This window comes from Ictidomys tridecemlineatus, chromosome 2, assembly GCF_052094955.1.
Source record: "Ictidomys tridecemlineatus isolate mIctTri1 chromosome 2, mIctTri1.hap1, whole genome shotgun sequence".
In the NCBI taxonomy this organism is placed as follows: Eukaryota; Metazoa; Chordata; class Mammalia; order Rodentia; family Sciuridae; genus Ictidomys; species Ictidomys tridecemlineatus.
In genome coordinates, this window is record NC_135478.1 from 10,360,090 (window position 1) to 10,379,731 (window position 19,642).

General features: G+C 57.0%; 2 protein-coding genes across 2 annotated transcripts; both read left to right on the forward strand.

The window, feature by feature from the left end:
- The first annotated feature begins 2,061 nt into the window (after positions 1-2,061).
- Rln3 (relaxin 3) lies at positions 2,062-4,004 on the forward strand. The gene is made up of 2 exons (XM_005336243.3): positions 2,062-2,271; positions 3,477-4,004. The coding sequence occupies exons 1-2, from the start codon at positions 2,082-2,084 to the stop codon at positions 3,713-3,715; spliced, it is 429 nt and encodes a 142-aa protein (XP_005336300.2). The 5' UTR covers positions 2,062-2,081; the 3' UTR covers positions 3,716-4,004.
- A 464-nt stretch (positions 4,005-4,468) lies between these two features.
- On the forward strand, positions 4,469-19,539 carry Il27ra (interleukin 27 receptor subunit alpha). The gene is made up of 14 exons (XM_078037231.1): positions 4,469-4,648; positions 5,050-5,167; positions 7,779-7,936; positions 8,022-8,179; positions 9,935-10,094; positions 10,198-10,271; positions 12,724-12,907; positions 12,998-13,186; positions 15,820-15,921; positions 16,000-16,158; positions 17,613-17,738; positions 18,147-18,240; positions 18,406-18,499; positions 18,779-19,539. The coding sequence occupies exons 1-14, from the start codon at positions 4,555-4,557 to the stop codon at positions 18,962-18,964; spliced, it is 1,896 nt and encodes a 631-aa protein (XP_077893357.1). The 5' UTR covers positions 4,469-4,554; the 3' UTR covers positions 18,965-19,539.
- The last annotated feature ends 103 nt before the right edge of the window (positions 19,540-19,642 follow it).

Consider the following 19,642-nt stretch of genomic DNA (forward strand, 5'->3'; position numbering starts at 1 on the left):
CAGTCAACACCCACACAGGGCAACCCAGGCCAGGAACTGGTCATGGAGAAAGGACACGAGGAGAAAGTTCTACCCAGAGAGACCGATGCCCAGGAGCCTTGGAAGGATCTGATGCTCCCGTGGAGCCTTTCCTATTATACAGACGAGGAGCCGGAGGCACAGAGAGGTGAACTGACATTCCCAAGCTCACACAGCGGGAAGGGGCAGAGCAGGGAGTCCACTCAGGCCTGTCACCGGAACTCCTCCTTTTGTCCTCAAGTTTTAGATTGAGATAAAACTGATGTGACATAAAATAAACTCTGTGTGTAGAGGGCTGGGGGTGGGCCCTTGCACAGGCTACGCACACGCTCTACCTCCGAGTCCCACCCCTGGCCCAGGATGGCCACCTACCTGTGCAGCTCAGCTGTCCTCAGTCCACACGCGGGTTCTTCGGCCACCCCTCTGTCTAGATGCCAAACATTGTCATCGTCCCCTCAAGAGGCCCCAGAGCCGTTAGGGGTCACTCCCTAGTCCCCCCACCGTGGCCCTCTTTCTGTCCCTGGCTTGGCCTGTTCTGGTCCTTTCTATAAATGGACTCCTGCCATGTGTGGCCCTTTGTGTCCAGCGTCTCTCGCTCAGCGTGGGTTTTGAGGTCGGTCCGTGTAGCCCGGCTCAGAACAGAGGCCCCTGAGGGACGTCCGCAGACACCACAATCCACGGGCGTTCAAGTCCCTGCTCTAAAAGGGTGCAGGGTTCCCCCAGAGCCCCCACACACCCTCCCGCAGATTCAAAAACCTCCGTGAATTACTTAGGATGCCAAATACCATGTGAATGCTATGCGCGTGATTGTTGTACCGCATACTAGAGCTAGTGACAAGAAAAAGTCTGTTGTTCAGCACAAATGCAGGGTGTGTGTGTGTGTGTGTGTGTGTGTGTGTGTGTGTGGTTGGGATCGGACCCAGGGCCCAGCTGGGCGCAGTGGTGCACGCCTGTCACCCCAGCAGCTCTGGAGGCCGAGGCAGGAGGATTGTGAGTTCAGAGCCAGCCTCAGCAACAGTGAGGCGCTAAGCAACTCGGTGAGACCCTGTCTCTAAATAAAATACAAAATAGAGCTGGGGGTGTGGCTCAGTGGTCGAGTGTCCCCAAGTTCAATCCCCAGAACCGCCCCCCAAAAAAATATCCCAGAGCCCACCAGGTAAACACTTTAGCCTCGAGCTGCAGCCCAGTCCTCTGTTTCATTATTTTGAGACAAGGTCTCACTGGGTTGCTGAGGTTGGCCTCAAACTTGTGATCCTCCTGCCTCAGCCTAGCTCCCTGAGCAGCGGGGGTATGGCTGGGTGCCCACCCGATGCAATATTTTCTAAGGTTATTTTCCCACAGTTGGCTGAATTCAGGGGTCCAGAGGGACAATATATTTTTTTTTTTATGTGGCTGAATAAATCCCCTTGTCGAGTGCCACGGTTTTGTCCCGTGACAGGCTCTGGTGACATGCACAGTGGTGTGGATACACTCGGTGCCACTGCGCTGCACACTGACAGTGGGTTCCAGTGGTGAAGTGGGTGTTCTGTGTATTTGGCGCATGGTGGCTGGATGTCCCTGGGCCTCGGTGGTCTCTGGTTGCTTTGGGGTGTTTTGTTTGGCAGGGCTGAGGGTGGAACCCAGGGCCTCGTGCACGCTAGGCAGGCGCTCGGCCCCCGAGCTGTGCCCCAGCCCCATGTGCTGAGGTTTGCTCAAGTTCAAAGATGTCATTACAGGGCTGGGGACATAGCTTTGTGGTAAAGCACTCGCCTGGCACACAGACACCCTGGGCTCCATCTCCAGCACCACAAAAAGAAAAGCAAAGCAAAGCAAAGCGCTCTTGTCCCTGTTGAAGATGACAGCGAGCTCAGCCACATCACTCTGTCCCTGGCAAAAGGTTATCACCGGGCGGGGGCAAGCGGGAAAGGTCGCCTTGGGGGCCTGCTGCCTTCCCTCTGCTGGGGGAGATAAGGGAGGTCACCCAGCCTCCTCCAGGCAGGGAGGGGGCCGCGGTGTATAAATGGGGGCCAGGAGGCAGCGGAGGCGCTGACCCACGCGGGCATCCGAGGCGTCGTGTGCTCAGCATGGCCAAGTTCACGCTGCTGCTGCTGCTGGCCCTGGCGGTGCTGGCCGGGCAGCTGTGGCTGGTGGCCGAGGCCCGGGCAGCGCCCTACGGGGTGAAGCTTTGTGGCCGTGAATTCATCCGGGCGGTCATCTTCACCTGCGGAGGCTCCCGGTGGAGGCGGTCAGGCCTCCTGGCCCCCGAAGCTATGGGTGAGGCCGGGGGGGAACAGGAGGAGGAGGGAACAGAGGGCCCCATGGGTCCAGGGAGCCCGGGAGCGAGACGCTGGGACGAGAGGCCCCAGGAGTCAGACCCCTTCCCTGCCACGTTCATCTGGGCGCCCTGCCCAGCCTGGAAGCAGCGGCCAGGGGTCAGGGATTGGCAGAGCCACCGGGCAGGGAAGGGGGCAGCCAGCCTCCCCAGAGGCTACTTCCCGAGTTCCTTCCGAGTGCCCAGCCCATGCTCAGCAGGGCTGTGAGGGGGGCCACAAAGTCCTGAAGATCGAGACACTTTCCGGTCCACTCGGGCAGGTAGGGTGAGCCATGGGTGTGTAGGTGGCTGGATTCTGCTGACCAGCAGGTGACCCGACCCCCCCCCCCCAGCATCCCGATTCCCCTCCAGAGATCCAATCCGGGAATCTTGCCGAATGGTTAAATGGTGCGATTCAATCAAGGCAGATAAGAGTGAAGGGTGGAGGTGATGGGTAGGAGGGGCGTGGATGGACGCATGGATGATGGACGGATGGACAGATATGTGTGTGGACCCAGAATGCACAGGGACTGGGCTCACTTAGTGGTTTTTATGACTTAATAGCTGTGTGTTCTCGTGCAAGTCATTTCTCCTTGCCTCTGAAAAGTGGGGGTGACAATGCAGCACACCCACCTCATGTGGTTGCCATCGAGAGGAAAAACCCATAAACGCACTTACAACGGGCGTCTGGCACACAGCTAAGTGCTCAGTCAACAATCAGGGCTATTTTGAGTGCTTATCATGTGCCCAATATTGTTGTAAGTTTTTATTGGTATTAAGTCTTCTACTCCATATACAATTCGAGAAAATAGGAGTTATTTCCTCCACAAGGTTGATAAGGAAACAGAGGCTGTGAAAAGTTCACCTGGTGACAACTATAACTTGGAGAGGCTATCTCCCAAAGCCTGCTCTTAAACATCATGGCCTCAATAAATAAAGAGTAGGAGGAAATAAATGACAGGGAAACCAAGCTTAAGTCAGGTTGAACCATCTGCCCACTGAAACTGTTGGCAGAGCCAGAACACCAGCCCAGGACTGAGTGGAATCAACATCTTGATTCGCAAGGCAGAATCACAAGAGCAGAGAAGAAGCTGAGACCGTCAGTGGCCAACATTCCTGTCAGAGTAGCGGCTGAGTCCCAAGCCACAACTCTCTCCATCTTTTACAGGGGACGTCTTCTGGGATGCAGACACTGATGCAGACAGCCTGGCAGGCGAGCTGGACCAAGCTGTGGGCTCCAATGAGTGGCTGGCCCTCACCAAATCTCCCCAGGCCCTCTATGGTGGTCAACCCAGCTGGCAGGGGACCTCTGGGGCTCTTAGGGGCAGCCGAGATGTCCTAGCCGGCCTCTCCAGCAACTGCTGCAAGTGGGGGTGCAGCAAAAGCGAAATCAGCAGCCTCTGCTAGGCCAGCAGCTGAGCAGCCCGCGGACACCAGAGGTGGTGCCCCAGCGCGGCTAGCCACTGGCCTGTCTGACCGGCACTTGTCTTTCTCACTCATTCATCTTCAAGCCCCAGAGGCCAGGTGCCCTGAGCTCAGCCAGTCCCCTCGCCCCCACACCTTGACCTGGGGCCCTAGGCCAGCTTTGTCCCTCCCTGGCCACATGGAGACCCCCCATCTTGACTTCTGACCTCGCCCCAACATCAGCCATGTCTCGGCCTGGCCCACACAGTCCCGTGTTCCTACTCTACCCAAACTGGCCCCAGGAAGACCTCTGCTCGACGCATGGCCCCAACTGTGGTGGCTGGTCCCTCCCTGGCCAACCCACACGACGCCTGCATGCAAACTTTGCAGCTTCCTTTTCCCTGCCTCGCACCCCCTGTCCCTGCCAGCGCTCCATGGCTGCGGACCCCGGAGATGGGGCAGGGTTGTCCCCCAGGTTCCCTTACAACCTGGGATGGGAGGCGCAGAATGAGCGTCAGAACCTTCCACGACCCCAATAATAAAAGCTCGGAAGCCCTTCAGGACGTGTGCGTGGCGCTGCTGGGGCGGGAAGCGGGGGCAGGTTTCCGCGGAGCCCGGCACCGCCGCCGAGTCCCCCGGACGCCCCGGGCCACCCCCACATCCCCCGCCCAGCCCCAGCCCTCGGAGCCGGGGACTTTCCGGGGGGCGGGGGACGGGGCGGGACCGAGTCAAGGGGCGGGGGCGGGGCGGGGCGACCCCGCCCCCGGCCGTGCGGGAGGCGCAGAGCGAGCGGGCGCGCGGGGCCCCGCAGGGCTGGGTGGCACCGGGGGTCCCGGGGCGTCATGCGGGGGCGCGGGGCTGCCCGCTTCTGGCCTGGGCCAAAGCTCCAGCTGCTGCTTCCGTTGTTCCTGCTGGTCCCCCGAGCGCGTCCCCTGGGTGAGTGGCGGGCGGGCTCGCGCCCTGCGCTGTCGGCTGCTGCGCTCGCCTCGGAGCGCCCCGTCTCCAGAGCGCGGCGCCCAGAGGGGCCAGAGGCGAGGGGCGAGGGCCGGCGGGAGAAGCCGGGGAGCGGGCGGCAGCGCGGTGGAAGGGAGCGCCGCGCGGGGGTGGGAGCGCCCGGGTGTGTGACAACAGGATGTGGCTGGCGGAGAGGAGGAGGAGACGCTTTGCCCAGAGCCCGGGCAGGGGTGCCCAGCGCCCCCGACTTCACCCACTTCTGTTAGCGACCCCCGAACGCCCGCTGGCCGTTGTTAGAAGCCCCGGAAAGTCCAGTTTGAGGGATGTTCAGGTGACAGGGCCATTTGACCCCCTTCCAAGGGACCCTCTGCCTCCCTCTCCAGGCGGCCCCGGGCCACTGCAGTGCCACGGAGTTGAACCTTTGGGGAACTTGAACTGCTCATGGGAACCTCTTGGGGACCTGGGAGCCCCCTCTATGCTGCACCTCCAGAGCCAGAAATAGTGAGTACCCGGGGGATCTGGGGAAACTGAGGCATTGAAGGTGGCCACTCAGGTCCCAGCTTGCTCTGGGCGAGGACATTCAGGAGTTCGGCCCCCCAGCCCCAGTCCTCCCGGACTCTGCAGCCCGCCTAATTCCAGACCCTTCTATTCTTCTGCCTGACCTTTGCTTCTCTGAGCGTCCCTTTCCTCCCCTTTTAAAGTGGTAGTAAAAATGGAACCTGCTCCCAAGGTTGAGTCTGAGGATTCAAGAGGAGGCACATGGCAAGGAGAAAACGCTTAATGCTTTTGAAGCTGTTTTACTATCGCTGTTTAACCTCAGGCAAGTAGTTTGACCTCTCTGAGCATACAGACAGATCAGTCTGTTGCTCTGGATCCAGCTGTGAAAGAGGTAGATTAAAAGCCCAGCCCTCATGGGTTCCAGAGTTCAAGGCAGAGACCCCGAGTTCCTTCACGATAAGCCACATTGTGGGTACTTTTTTCTTCTTCTTTTTAATGGTGGTTTAAATACACACAAGGCAAAATTTACCGTTAGTGGTTACCGTTAGTAACCACTTCTAAGTATTCCATCCAGCAGCCTCAAGTACACTCACGTTGTCATGCGGCCACCACTGTCCATCCCCGCAAGTGCGCGTTTTAGCTGATGGAACGCGGGAGAGTGGGGGACATCCCCTCTCCTGTGTAAATGAGATGAAATTCCTGTAACAAAACTGTTCTGAAGTGCACAGTTCAGAGGCATCGAGTCCCTTTGCGCTGTTGGCCACCAGCCCCGACCCCAGGGCAAACCCAGGCGCCTGTCCCCCTCCTGGTCCCTGACAGCCTCCATGGACTCTCCGTGTCTGGATTTCATGCCTGAAGCTTTGGAGTCACACCACACGTGGCCTTCGAGGCTGCCTCCCCTCCCTCCACCTCACGGGTCCCGTCTGTGATGTGGCATGGGGTGTCTCCATTGTCCCGCGTGGGGACAACATGCCCCGCGTGTGTCTTCCCAGTTTGTTTCATTCCCCCTAGAGACGCGGGCTGTCTGCCTGTTGGGGTATAGGGCTGCCCTGCGTCTGGGCCTGCGAGTCCCTGTTCCGGTCCCTGTTCCCTTCCCTGGGGCCTGGGGCCGTTCTGTGTTCAACGTTGAATCCACACCGGCCTCGCAGGACTGTGCCGGTTTCCCCACATCCTCACCAACACATGGCTTTTGGGGAGTCTGCTTTTTTGTCTTGTTTTCGTGACTGAGGCGTGAAATCCAAGCTTTGGGGCTCTCCTCAGCCTCTCCCCCTTCCACACACACATCTCATCCTCCATCAGCCAGCCCTAGCGACTCCCCCTTCCGTGTTACCCGCGACCTTGCAGTTCCTCCCAGGTCCCCAGCACCTACCCTGACCCACCATTGCCACTGGCCAGGGCTGTGCTGTCGGGTGCCTCCTGGTCCCTGGTTTCTAGGTCTTAACACCTGGGTCAGCGCACACCCCTCCTCTGCTCAAGAACACTCCATGGCTCCCACCTCATTGAGAGCAAAAGCCCAAGTCCTCCCTTCAGCCCCTGGAGCCCTGTACAATATGCCCCATCACTTCCCCGCCTCCCCTCCCACCACTCCCGCCATTGCTGGCTCCCCCCCCCCCCCCAGCCACGTGGGCCTTTCTACTGTTTCTCAAACACCAGCCACAGTCTACACCCGGTCTGATTGCTCGTCATATCCCACCACCCGGCATGGCTTTGACTGTAGGCTTCGCTTCCTCTTCTGCCCCTGGAACAGCTCCAGAGGGCAGCCCTTTGTTTGGGTTTTAGTTCTAGTCTCTGCTTCTAGAACTTGGCTGTTTGTTGGCTGAATGGTGCATGGGCCTGAATGTGCATATGTACAGTCGGTGCTCAATAAATATTGTAACATGCACAGATGTTCCTCCTATTGTATAGTCAACCTATTGTAAGTTAAAAATAGGGTGAGTCACAAATGAATCGAGCTGGGCGGGGGGCGCAGTCCGTGGTAGAGGGCGTGCCCAGCCCGCCCAGGCTCCAGGTTCAATCTCCAGCTCAGAGGGCCTCCCTGGGCCCGCGCATGGGCAAGAGCATCTAATGAAAAGCCTCCTTTATAACTCAGTGTCCAGCCTCTCGTGAAATTTATCGAACACTTCACTGAAATGGAAAAACGAGAGTTGTCCTGAATCGCCGGCCCAGGAAAAGATCAGAATTTACAACAAAATATCTGCGTGTGGTGCTGAGATGGAGCCCAGGGCCTTGCCCGGGCCGAGGGCTGCACCACGGAGCCCCGCCCAGAGCTCCAGACCTGGAACACGGTTTCCACCTGCACCGTCGTAAAGTTGAAAATCTCCAGTGGAGCTGCCATCATGGGCGACCCTCTGTGTCAGGTCCCCGTAGCTGTGTATTCTCCTTTGGTGTTTATTCCCCTCCCCGCTCCGCCTTTTCAGTTGGACGGTTATTGCCCTCATCTCGTGGGTGAGAAGTGGAGGCACAGAGAAGTCAAGCTCCTTCCTCCAGTGCACACAGCTCCGCAGCACCAGCGCCGGGCTTTGAACCCAGGCGAAGGCCAGCTGTTCCAAGGGCCGTTGCCCCGTGGCCCTGGCTCCACGCTGGAGCCGTCTCATGCTCACATCTCTCCTCACAGCCATTCCAACAGAACCTGGACCGTGGCGGTGGCCGCGGGGCGGAGCTGGGTGACGGTTCCTCGGGAGCAGTTCACCGTGTCTGACACGCTGCTCGTCTGGGGGACCAAGGCAGGCCAGGTCCTCTGGCCCCCCGTCCTCATCAACCTGGAAACCAGAAGTAACGTGGCGGGGGGTGGGGAGCTCCGGCCGGGGTGGGTGGTTCTGGGGGCCCCGGCTCACTGCACCCCGGCCTCCCTCCCCAGTGAAGCCCAGAGCCCCCCGGCTGCGTCCCGAGGTGGACTTTTCAGAGGACGAGCCCCTGGAGGCCACGGTGCAGTGGGAGCCGCCTACCTGGCCACCTCATAAGGTCCTGATCTGCCAGTTCCACTATCGAAGATGCCCGGAGGTGGCCTGGACGCCGGTGAGTACCAGGGACCCTCTTTCCCTGCCCCGTCCCCAGCAAGTCCCCGGGGCATCGTCTCCAGGCCGGAGCCCAGCCCCCGGCTCGCTCTGCACCTGCCCCAGCCTCGTGCGTCCTGTGCCCGATGCCTGCCCCACACTGTGTCTTCCTCCCACAGTCATCTACAGCCAGCCCCCCACTTCCAGGGGCGCTGCGCCCCCAGTTTGCCAGATGGGGAACACGGGGGGGCTTTGGGATGTGTGGACTGGTTTTCTTGTCATTGTCCTCTAAACAATGCAGCGTAACAGACAGACACGCAGCCTTGACGTTGCGTGAGGTTTTACAAGTCGTCCGGAGAGGGCGGCCGGCCTGCAGGAGGACGTGCTGAGTCCTGTCCCAGGGCTGGGCTGTTTCATCGAAGGCACTTGGGCATCCCGGGATTTTCGTATCTGCAGGGTCCTGGGGGTGCCCAGGGCTGGCGGAGTAGGTCTCACACAGGCACCGATCGGACGCCCGGGGAATATTTCAGAAGCTCAAAACGTCTTTCACCTTTTCTGAGAATGAGTGAACGTCCTGCAGTGGCTTGAGTTAACCTTGAAATAATAACATGGCCACGTTCAGAGGACACCCCCGTGCGCCTGCCCGGCTCTGGGTTCTCTGCAAACACAGTGTATTGAATCCTTCCATGAACTGGTGGAGGTGGCTGGCTTTGACACCTCCCCATTGTAGTGCAGTGCCGTGCAGCCTGGCTGTCAGGAACAGGTGATCAAAGCCACTGAGCCTGGCATGGTACCTGTGGTCCCAGCTACTTGGGAGGCTGAAGTTGGAGGATGACTTGAGCCCAGGAGTTCAAGGCCAGCCTGGGCAACATAGTAGAACCCCGTCTCAAGAGAAAAAAATAAAAATAAAAAAGATAGATATCCATTTTATACTTCTCTTTATACAGAGAGGTTAGGTAACTTCCCCAAGGTCACACAGCAGGAAAGTGGAAGACAAGTCCAGAGCAAGGGGACCCCAAAAGGAGTAGAGGGACCCAGGCAGGCAGTTGAAGAGCACCACCTGGAAGCTGTATAGGGTATTTCCTTTCATATTTCAGTGGTCAAGAACATTGTCACGTGGTAGCATCTGATTGCAAACGAGTCCGGGAAATGTCCTTGTTCTTGGCAGCCATGTTCCCAAATAACCCTCTGGGGGTCTTCTTCCCAAAGGAAGAAGGGGAGAATAGACGTTGGGAATATTCAAGTGCCGTAGCCACGGCCTTAGACACAGAACGCCAGGACAGCCGGGCATGGTGGAGCTGGTGCACGTGGTCCCAGCCTCTCAGGAGGCTGAGGCAGGAGGCTCACTTGAGCCAGAAGCTCCAGGGCAGCCGGCAAGCATAGCAAGACCCCGCCTCCTCCAACAAACAGAGCAAGACGACCCCCTGAAGAGCAGAGCTGCCTTCATTGTGATCATCTTGCAATTTAGAGCAGGACGAGGGGGGCTCTGGACCCTGGCTCCCTGTAAGGAACTGCAGGTCCTGCTCTCAGTGGCTCTGCGACCCTGCGCCATCTCCTCACCTGTAAAACAGGACGGTGCCGGAACCTCCCACCTGCCTCTCCACCGGGCGCCTAGGATGAGCAGCTTCTCTCTCTCCCGGGAGGGACACTGTCGGTTTCAAGCTGAAAGCCCCGTGTTCTGGAACCCGCTCAGCCCTGGGCACACGGGGAGGGTCGGTCACCCTGGGACAACCCTCAGCTCAGAGCCGCCCCTCTCTCTCCCCCGCCCGCCTCCCAGCTGGAGCCCGAGCTGAAGACGGCACCGCTGACCCCCATCGAGATCCCAGACCTGGAGCTGGCCACCCGCTACGAGGTGTCCGGCCGCTGCCGGGTGGACACAGAGGCCGAGCTGTGGGGCGACAGCAGCCCGGTTCTGTCCTTCCAGACGCTGCCCTCTGGTGAGGAGTCCAGGCTTGCCCAGGACCTGGGCCCCTTTGGCTAGGAAAATCTGGCCGATCCTGTCCCTTTCACTTGCCCCCCCCCTTTTCCTCATCCTTCCAGCTCCAAAAGACGTGTGGGTGTCTGGGAACCTGTGTGGGCCCCCGGACAGACAGGAGCTGCTGCTTCTGTGGAAGGTAAGCCCTGGGGGTGGGTGGTCTCTCCCCGAAACCCAAGGGCACCCGCAAGACAGGGGACTCTGCTGCCCCCTGGAGGTTGCTTCAGGGATTCAGGGTGAGATGTTGGGGGGGGGGCCTAGCCCAGCATCCACCTGTGTCAGCCGCCTGAGAGACCTGACACCTGGCACAGGTACAGAGGGGCGGCAGGTGTGCCCCACCCTCACATTTATTTATTTATTTAATGCAGTTGTAGGGATCGAACCCCAGGTCTCGTGCATGCTAGGCCAGCACTCTATTACTGAGCTACACCCCCAGCCCCACACTTTGAAAAAAAGGTTTTTTTTAGTTGTAGATAGACACAATGTTTTCATTTTATTCATTTATTTATATGAGGGGCAGAAGATTGAAGGCAATGCCTCACACATGCCAGACAAGTGCTCTAGCACTGAGCCACAACCCCAGGCCACCCCTAGTTACTATGTTAACCAGGTTTACAGATGAGAAAATGAGACTCAGAGCTTGCACCGGCCACACAGCAACAAGGAGCAGAGCTGAGATTCACTGGCTTTCACACAGTGGTTACCAGCTCCAATGTCTTCATTTTATGATATTTTATAATATCCATGTACTATGCCAAAATGAAATATGTAGATAACATGATTCATGCATTCATGTGTTTTAAAATATACACATGAGGCCCGGGTCAGTGATGCATGCCTGTATTCCCAGGAACTCACGAGGCTGAGGTAGGAGGATTGCAAGTTCAAAGCCAGCCTCAAGTAACTTAGGAGGGCCTTAAGCAATTTAGTGAGACCCTGTCTCAAAATTAATATTTTTTTAGTTGTTGATAGACCTTTTTATTTTATTTATTTATATGTGGTGCTGAGAATCGAATCCAGTGCCTCACACATGCCAGGCAAATGCGCTACCGCTGAGCCCCAGCCCCAGCCCCGAAAAATTAATATATAAAAAAAAAGGTTAGGGATGTGGCTCAGTGATAAAGCATCCTGGGCTCAATCCCCAGTTCAATCCCCAGTATGTATGTATGTATATGTGAATATGTGAACACACACACACACACACACACACACACACACAAGAAAATCTTAAATTGTAGCATTAAGCAGAAAATGAAGAAGAAATAAGGCTACTACATAAATGGCAAAAGATTCACTTCACCAGGATTACATAAGAAGACTTAATCTGTATGTACCTAATAACATAGCTTCAAAATACATAAAGCAAATATTGGCAGAAATATAGGAGACGTGTATGGGTCCATGATCATTGTGAGAGATTTTAATACATTTTTACATTCAGTAATTTACATAATAAGCAGATTGAAAACAAGCTAAGATCTAGAAGATTTGAACATATGATTTCAAACTTAACCTCATGAACTTATCTATGAAGCATCAGAACGCACATTCTTTTCGTACACACACAGGATATTTACCAAAATTAACCATGTGCCAGGCCATAGACCACTTTCCGGGTACCTTAGATGGGCAAGGTGGTTGAAAGACTGGATTGGATCCCCAGCCCTGAAAAAAAAAAAAACCTCTGTTCTTTGAATCAGTTGAATTATTATGCAGGTTTTCTGTCTAAGTTAGTTTCCAGTGGGGATGATATTAAAATGTCTCAAGGGGCATGGGACAATTTTGGTTTTTGTTTTTCAGGACAGTGTAGCATCCCTGACTATCGCCCATCAAATATCAAACATGGAAGCTACCAAAAATTTCCACTTATTTGCCCAAAGCCCCCTGGAAGGCCCCATCCCCTTGGTATACCTGTCCCTGAGGACCAATAGTGGGGAAATGTGAAATCCCTTAGAAAAGCACAGGACAGAGAAGAGGGACTCGGGAACAAAATTTAAAGGGATACCCAAGAACTCACTATTTGAGATAAATAATACATTAATGCAACAATTTAAAAAATCATATCAGCAAACTAGAGTCCCAGGACCAGGTATCTCTCTTTGTAAACATAGTTTGATGGTCACTGGAGCCAAGATTAGGGTGAGGAGATCAGGGCAGGTCACACCTGTGGAGGACTGGATCTTGTCTTTATTTATTAATGTTTGCAGAGCTGGGATTGAACCCAGAACAAGTTCCTGCAAGTGCTCCACCACCAAGCCACCTTCCCAGCCTACATCCTGGCTTTATGTAAAAATCTCGATATTTTGTTGGTCATAAAGTTCTGCACCACCGTCCGGTGTTGTTTATGTTGGTTACTGGATTTTTGGTATCCCCCACAACTTAAATTTTATACCCAAAGAGAGTGTCTCTCTCACCTCCCCTCGTCCTGGCCCTCATCCATACCCCACCTCTGCCGTGAGTCCCTCTGAGGCTCAGTCCCCTCCACTGCAACATGGAGGGGACATCCTGCCTCACTGACAGGTAACCTCACCCGGATGCGGGGTGGGTGCTTGAAAAGTGAGGCGCATTAACCCTTCTCCCCCCCTCCACAGGCCCCCGGGCCCTGCGTGCAGGTGAGCTACAGAGTGTGGTTCTGGGTTGGAGAGAAGAGTCTGATTCAGGAAGGGGTGCCCTGTTGCAAGTGCTCCGTCCCCCCCTGGGCAGCGTGGGCAGGGGTGTCTGCTGTCAACACCACCAGCTGGGAGCCACGCACGAACTTCTCTTTGGTCTGCTTGGGTAAGAGGTGATGGACTTCCTCAGAGCCTTGGTGGCAGGGGACGCGGGGTTCCTGAGTCAGCAGCGAGACTTCTCCTCCCCACCCTCTAGCTCCGGACTCTGCCCCCCAGGATGTGGTGGTCAGCAGCATCCCCAGGAGCACGCAGCTGCTGGTGACCTGGCAACCAGGGGACGGGGAACCACTGGAGTACGTGGTGGACTGGGCTCAAGATGGGGACACTCTGGAAGACCTCAACTGGGTGCGGCTTCCCCCTGGAAACCTCAGTTCTCTGTTGCCAGGTGAGGCCTCGGGACAGGTTGGTTCCCATCTGTATTAGTCCATTTTCTGTTATTTTAACACCATCCTTGAGGTTGGGTACTTATAAAGAAGAAGGGTTCTAGTGAGGGCCTTCCTGGCTGCATTACAACATGGCGGGTGGCATCATGATGGGAGTGTGTGAGAGGAAGAGACCACAGGAAGCCAGAGAGGGTTCCAGTGAAGCAGAGAATAAAGAGGAAATGCAGTTGTTACCTAAGGGCAAAATATTTAGTTTACCAGGATGATGGAAAAGTAGTTCATCTCTAAGTACCTTATAACATGACTTTGAAATACATAAAGCAAAACTTGACCAAGCTATAGGAGACATGTATGCGTCTGCAGCCACTGTGGGAGATTTAAAAAAAAAAATTTAGTTATAGATGAACACGATATCTTTGTTTTGTTTATTTAGTTTTGTGTGGTGCTGAGGATCGAACCCAGTGCCTCACATGTGCGAGGCAAGCACCCTGCCACTGAGCCACAAACCCAGCCCCATGGTGGGAGATTTTAACACACCATTCTCGGTCATTTCCCCTCGACAGAGAATGGTCAGGCCCACTCTTTTCTTTTTTTTCCCCCCTGGGATAGGGATGGAACCCAGGGCCTTGTGAACGTAGGCCAATGGTCTACTACTGAACTACACCCCCAGCCCAGACTTACGCTTTTATAACTTACTCTCATGGGGAGTGACAAGGCTCTCATGAGAACCTTGATCTTTTCCAAGGGTAGCCCCCCTAGAGACCTAACTATCTCCCGCCAGACCCCACCTCTTGGGGGTCCCACGTCTCCATACACAGTACCACCGTACTAAGGACCACGCTTCCGACATGCGAACCCTTGGGGGGGTCACACGCAAATCATATCCAAACCATAGCCCCACCCCAGCCATTAAAGGAGAGTTGACTGATGGGTGGGCTTGAGAGAGAGAGAGAGAGAAAGAGAGAGAGGGTTAGAGTTAGTAATTCATGCAAGAAATAGGCTCTAATACAGGCACTGGGACTAGGCGACACAGCTGATGAACCGTGGCGTGTACTTTAAGCATGAAATCATTCAAACTTCCTTACAAAGTAGGTTTCTCTTATTATCGTGCTCAATTTATAGATGAAGAAACAGGCCCAGGGAGGTTAGGTAACTTGCCTAAGGCTACACAGCACGTCAGTGGAACAGCCACTGTGTGAACCAGATAGTCAGGCTCCTGAAGCATTTTCCTCTCAGCCTCTTCCCTACCCTTATGCAACTGACATTCTTGTGGGGTGGGCAGCTCTCCCACCAAACAAAACAAAAAGACAACCCAGGCATTTCTTTAGCAGAAATCAAGGTAAAAGGAAAGCAGAGGTTATTTTGGAAAGAAAAGTTAGAAGATGATCCTCTGGGGAAGTGACATTTAAGCTGAGGAAAGAAAAAGGGAGACCTGAGGATATTTGAGGGAAAAGCATTCTAGGGTGAGGGAACAGCCGGTACAAAGGCACTGAGGCAGGAATGTGCCCGGTGGGTTGGAGGGACAGCAGGAGGGTGGTGTGCTTAGAGTGGAGTGAAGGGGGAGGATGGAGGAGGTCATGGGGTGGAGTGTGTAGGGACTTTGGGGGAAGACTTTGCTTTGGGGCAGAGTGAGGTGGGAGCCATAGAGGATTCTGAAGGAGGAGGGAAGTGCCCTCACCCCGTGCTCACAGGTGCCCTCTGGCTGCTCTGAGGGGAAGGGCAGGAGCTGAAGGTTCGGGAGGGAAACGGTGGGACAGGATCCGGTGGGGACCCGGGTTGGGGGAGAAGCAAGCAGGCTCAGGTTAGGGGGTCCTGGTTGGTGGGGCCTGGGGACAGTTTCGGTGTGTCACATCTGAGACGCTCCGCAGCCCCCCACGGAGCCTGTCCCCGGCCTGGGGTCTGAGCGGGTCCTGGAGCCGTCTGTGGGATGCAGCACGGTGTGTGTGTGGGGGGGACAGTAGGGCCACAGTCCCATGGCCCACGAGTACCCCTGAGCCTCGGGGAAGGACCCCGGCCCTGAGACCCCCGGCTCGGACACTGTGCAGAAGCCGCGGGTTTCCACGGGGACCTCGAGGGTCCCCGGACCACGGGGCGCTGCCCAGGCCGCCCGGGTCTCGGCCTCCCGCGCCCGGCCCGCGCCTCCCAGCTGCCTGCAGCCGTTTCCTGGCCGAGGCCGCTGTCTGGTCAGGGGCAGGGAGTGCTGGCCAAGGGGACCCTCGGCGCAGCCAGGGGGGTCATGGTCATCCGCGGACGGTCGTGGTCATGGTCATCCGCGGCGGGCGTCCTGGGGGGGAGAAGCCGGCTGCTCTCTGCTGCCCCCACAGGTTCCCGGCGGCCCTGAGCGCGGTGGTCCCCCTGGGGACCCGACTCCTCCTTTCCCCTCTGGGGCTGCTGGGGGTCAGGCCCAGGGACGGAGTGGCCCCTCACCAGGGTCTGCTGGCCCTTCCCCCTCCCTCCCCCTCTCCTTGTCCCTTTTCAGGGCCTCCTGGTTCTTCTGGGTGGCCTTCCAGATAGACCACACCCCCGTCCTCATCCCAGGGTGTCCTTTGGGGACCCAGTGAGGACACTCCCAAGAGGGAAGTGGGCAGGGAGGGAGAGCCGGCTTTAAATCGCTTTTTGTCCCTTTGCCACCCAGGGACTTTCAAAGGAGGGGTCCCCTATCAGATCACAGTGACAGCGGTCCTTCCCGGGGGCTTGGCCCGCGCCTCCTCGGTCTGGGCTTTCCGGGAGGAACGAGGTAGGCAATGAGGCTGGAGGGCTGGGGGTCCTGGACCCCGGGTAGGGGCTAGCTTCCACCTGCCGCACTTCTCCCCAGCACCCCTGGCAGGGCCGGCCCTTTGGCGACTCCAGGATGACCCCCCAGGGACTCCCACGGTGGCGTGGGGAGAGGTCCCAAGACACCAGCTCCAGGGCCACCTTACTCACTACACGCTGTGCTCAAGAAGTGGGCCGAACCCCGCCGACTGCACCAATGGTGAGCCTGCTGCCCCCTGCCCATGTCCCCCGCCCACACGGGCCCCTTGGCTCCCCCTCCTCCCATGGGGACACGATGTCATTAGTTCCTTGACGGACAATAACCCTCTTGGCTATCAGTGAAATGGCCTCTTATTAGGCCATTAAAAATGAAGACTCCAATCTATATTTATTGACAATGAAAGATGCCTGTCATATTTTATTAAGTGGAAAAGATAAAAGGATTATGAAACTCTTGATATGATTCCTTTTTTGGTAAAATAAACCGGTATTGAAGCCAGGCGTGGTGGTGCATGGCTGCAGTCCCCAAGACTCGGGAGGCTGAGGCAGGAGGATCACAAATTGGAGGCCAGCCTGGGCCGCTCAGTGAGACCCTGTCTCAAAATGAAAAATAAAAAGGGCTGGGGGTGTGTGTGGCTCGTGTTAGAGCGTCCCTGGGCTCAGTCCCCGGCAAATAAAAAAGGAGGTTTTTATTTATTTACTTTGTACTAGAGATTGAACGCAGGGGTGCTTAACCACTGAGCCACATCCCCAGCCCTTTTTATTTATTTATATTTTCATATTTTTTAGTTGTATATGGACTTTTATTTTGTTCATTTACTTACATGCGGTGCTGAGGATTGAACCCAGCGCCTCGCACACGCTAGGCAAGCGCCCTTCCACTGAGCCCCAGCCCCAGCTTTTTATTTTTTGAGACAGGGTCTCACTGAGTTGCTTAGGGCCTCCTTAAATGGCTGAGGCTGTCCTCTAACTTGCAAACCTCCTGTCTCAGCCTCCTGAGCCAACGGGATGACAGGCACGTGCCACCGTGTCCAGCCTCAATTCATTTGGTTAAAAAAGTAAATAAGAGTCATTCTGGGAAGTCTGAATGCCTCTGCCAACTCCCCCCGGGTTCCAGACAGGGGAGGGAGGTGTCACTGTGTGTGCTAGGCGCTGACAGAGCCCCTGGGAATGTGGCCTTTATGTTTTCAGTCCAGGGCCTCACTGCATTGCCCAAGCTGACCTTGGGCTGCGGGGCCCAACACCTCATCCCAGTAGCTGGGGCCACACGGTGCCCTTGATCATTTCTGTTTTCTTTTTCCATTTGTACTGGGGACGAAACCGGGGTCCCCGCGTGCTGGGCACCACTGTTCCACTGAGCTGCAGCCTGAGCCCGGGACCTGACTTTCTAACGGGTGACCCACCGACAGACAAGCCAAATACTGTTTGTGTGGTGTGCCAGATGGTGATGAGCTCTGGGCTGAGAAGAAAGCAGGGAAGGTGGGGGGGTGTGCAGGGGGCACAGTTTTAAAGGGGTATTCAGGGAAGAGCTCCCTGAGGAGTGACATTTGAGAGAGAGAAGGAGGGAGCCACCCGGGTATCTGGGGGACAGTGTCACCAACAGAGGAAGGAGCACGTACCAAGGTCCTGAGGCAGAACTGCCACCTCCCCAACCTCTCTGGTTGTGTTCTTCAGTGAGCAGCAGCACCCGGATCTCCACTCTGCCCAACCTTCACTGGGGTCCCTGTGAGCTGTGGGTGACTGCCTCCACCATTGCAGGACAGGGCCCCCCTGGCCCCAGCCTCTGGCTTCACCTACCAGGTAGGGGCCTGGGGTGGAACTGCGGGCTCCATTGGAGGGTAGGGGACAGTAGAGTCACACAGACCGCAGTGGGTGGACAACCTTCTGCTTCATGGGAGGATTATTTTTAGGGGTGCTGAACCCAGACCCCTGTGCGTGCCAAGTGGGTACTCTACCACGGAGCCCCCCAAGTCCTTGGAGGCCTTTCGAGTCTGCTGAGTGCTGGGGTGACACTCAGGCAGGCGTGTGACCTGCAGCTTCACCCCACACCTGACCCTGACCTGCCCTCCTGGAGGCTGCACCCCCACCCGGGGATTGTGCCTCCCTAGGCCCTTCCCATCGGGCCGCCCGCTTCCCTCCCCAGGCCCCGCCTGGGCGTGGGCCCTGTCCCTCCTTGGTGTCCACACGGTCTCTCCTCCCACCTTCCAGATAACACGGTGCCATGGAGAGTTCTGCCGGGCGTCCTGGCCCTGTGGGGGCTGCTCCTGGTGGGCTGCGGCCTGAGCCTGGCCATGGCTCGGAGGTGAGGGGTCAGGCCGGCGGCTCTCTGCCCTGGTGCCTGGCGCGGGCACCCGCTGAGCTCCCGTGGGGGTTGGGAGGAGGCCTGCGGTCTGTGACAGCCCGGTTTGTGCCCCTGGGCCCGCCTCTGGCCACAGGGACAGCTGCCCCGACTCCTCCCTGCTCACAGGTGCCTCCACCTGCGACAGAAGGTGCTGCCCCCCTGGGTGTGGGAGAAGGTTCCCGACCCCGCCAACAGCAGCGCAGGGCAGACCCACGTGGAGGTAAGCGCCGCCCACTGTGCGGCTCCAGGATCCCAGGTTCTCCTGGGGCGGAGCGGGGGTCGCGGGTTCAAAGCCAGCCTTGGCACCTGAGCCAGACTCTGGGTCAAGAGAAGGGCTGGTGCATGGCTCCGTGGTCCAGCGGCCTTGGCGCCGTCCCTGATGCTGAAAACCCCAGACAGGTCAGCTGGGAGAGCCCTCTGGGGAGTTAGGTGTCCCGGACAGGGGGTGTGAGGAAGTGGGGGGACAGGAGGAGAGGGTCTCAGTCTTCTCTCTTCCCAGGAGGTGCGCCAGGCCCCCCCTCTGACTGACTTGCCTGTCCTGAAGGTAGAGGAGATGGAGCCACCAGCACCTCAGGAGCCCCCCCAGTCCCCCGCCCCACTTCACTCTGGGTATGAGAAACATTTCCTGCCCACACCGGAGGAACTGGGCCTCCTGAGGCCCCCCAGGTTTCAAGATGTGGTCTGAACCTTGCCCCAAGCTGGGGGCTGCAGGACAAGCGAGAAGGGTGCTCATGGATGCTGCTCCCCAGCCCTGGGTTAAACCTCTTGACAGATGAAGACACTGAGGCTCAGAGAGGCTGAGTCACTTGTCTGAGGACACCCAGCCAGGAAGTCCTGAGGTTGGAGGACCCCCTTCAGAGAAGGGCCCAGCCCCAGCAGGGAATGGATGAGGAAGTGAAAGAAAATGTATGCAATCCGAGAGCAGCGGCTACCTCCGGAAGTCTGTCCTGCCAGAACAGAACTGCACTTGGGCACGGTCCTTTGCAGCTAGGTCAGTCGTGGACTGAGGTCTTGACAACAGTGTGGGGGCAGCCGGAACCTGAGCAGGAGTGTCCTGTGCCAGCATCACGTGGGGCTCTTCTCTACGCCTGCTCCCTTTCCTGTGAGCTGGCACAGGCGCTCGCTGGGGCCACGCCCAGGGGACGGTGAGGCAAGACATGGAGAGGAAACCGCGTCCCCGAGTAACTGCGTGGATCCGAGCCTGAATCCCTGAGGGACCGCGTAGAGCGGAGCCAAAATAAACGCTGGTGTCCTAATGGCTACTGCAGCCCGAGGTATTTTTGCTGCGGCTGCCTCTGGCCTCTCGCTGGCTCCGAGGGGAAGCACGTCCTCAGTTTCCCCCAGGAGACCATGCAGGATTCTT

Coding starts and splice junctions, on each gene's coding strand:
- Rln3 (XM_005336243.3), top strand. CDS start 2,082: ATGGCCAAGTTCACGCTGCTGCTGCTGCTGGCCCTGGCGGTGCTGGCC. Junction 2,272..3,476: donor CCTGGCCCCCGAAGCTATGG/GTGAGGCCGGGG, acceptor CATCTTTTACAG/GGGACGTCTTCTGGGATGCA.
- Il27ra (XM_078037231.1), top strand. CDS start 4,555: ATGCGGGGGCGCGGGGCTGCCCGCTTCTGGCCTGGGCCAAAGCTCCAG. Junction 4,649..5,049: donor CCCCCGAGCGCGTCCCCTGG/GTGAGTGGCGGG, acceptor CTCCCTCTCCAG/GCGGCCCCGGGCCACTGCAG. Junction 13,187..15,819: donor CCTCAGTTCTCTGTTGCCAG/GTGAGGCCTCGG, acceptor TTTGCCACCCAG/GGACTTTCAAAGGAGGGGTC.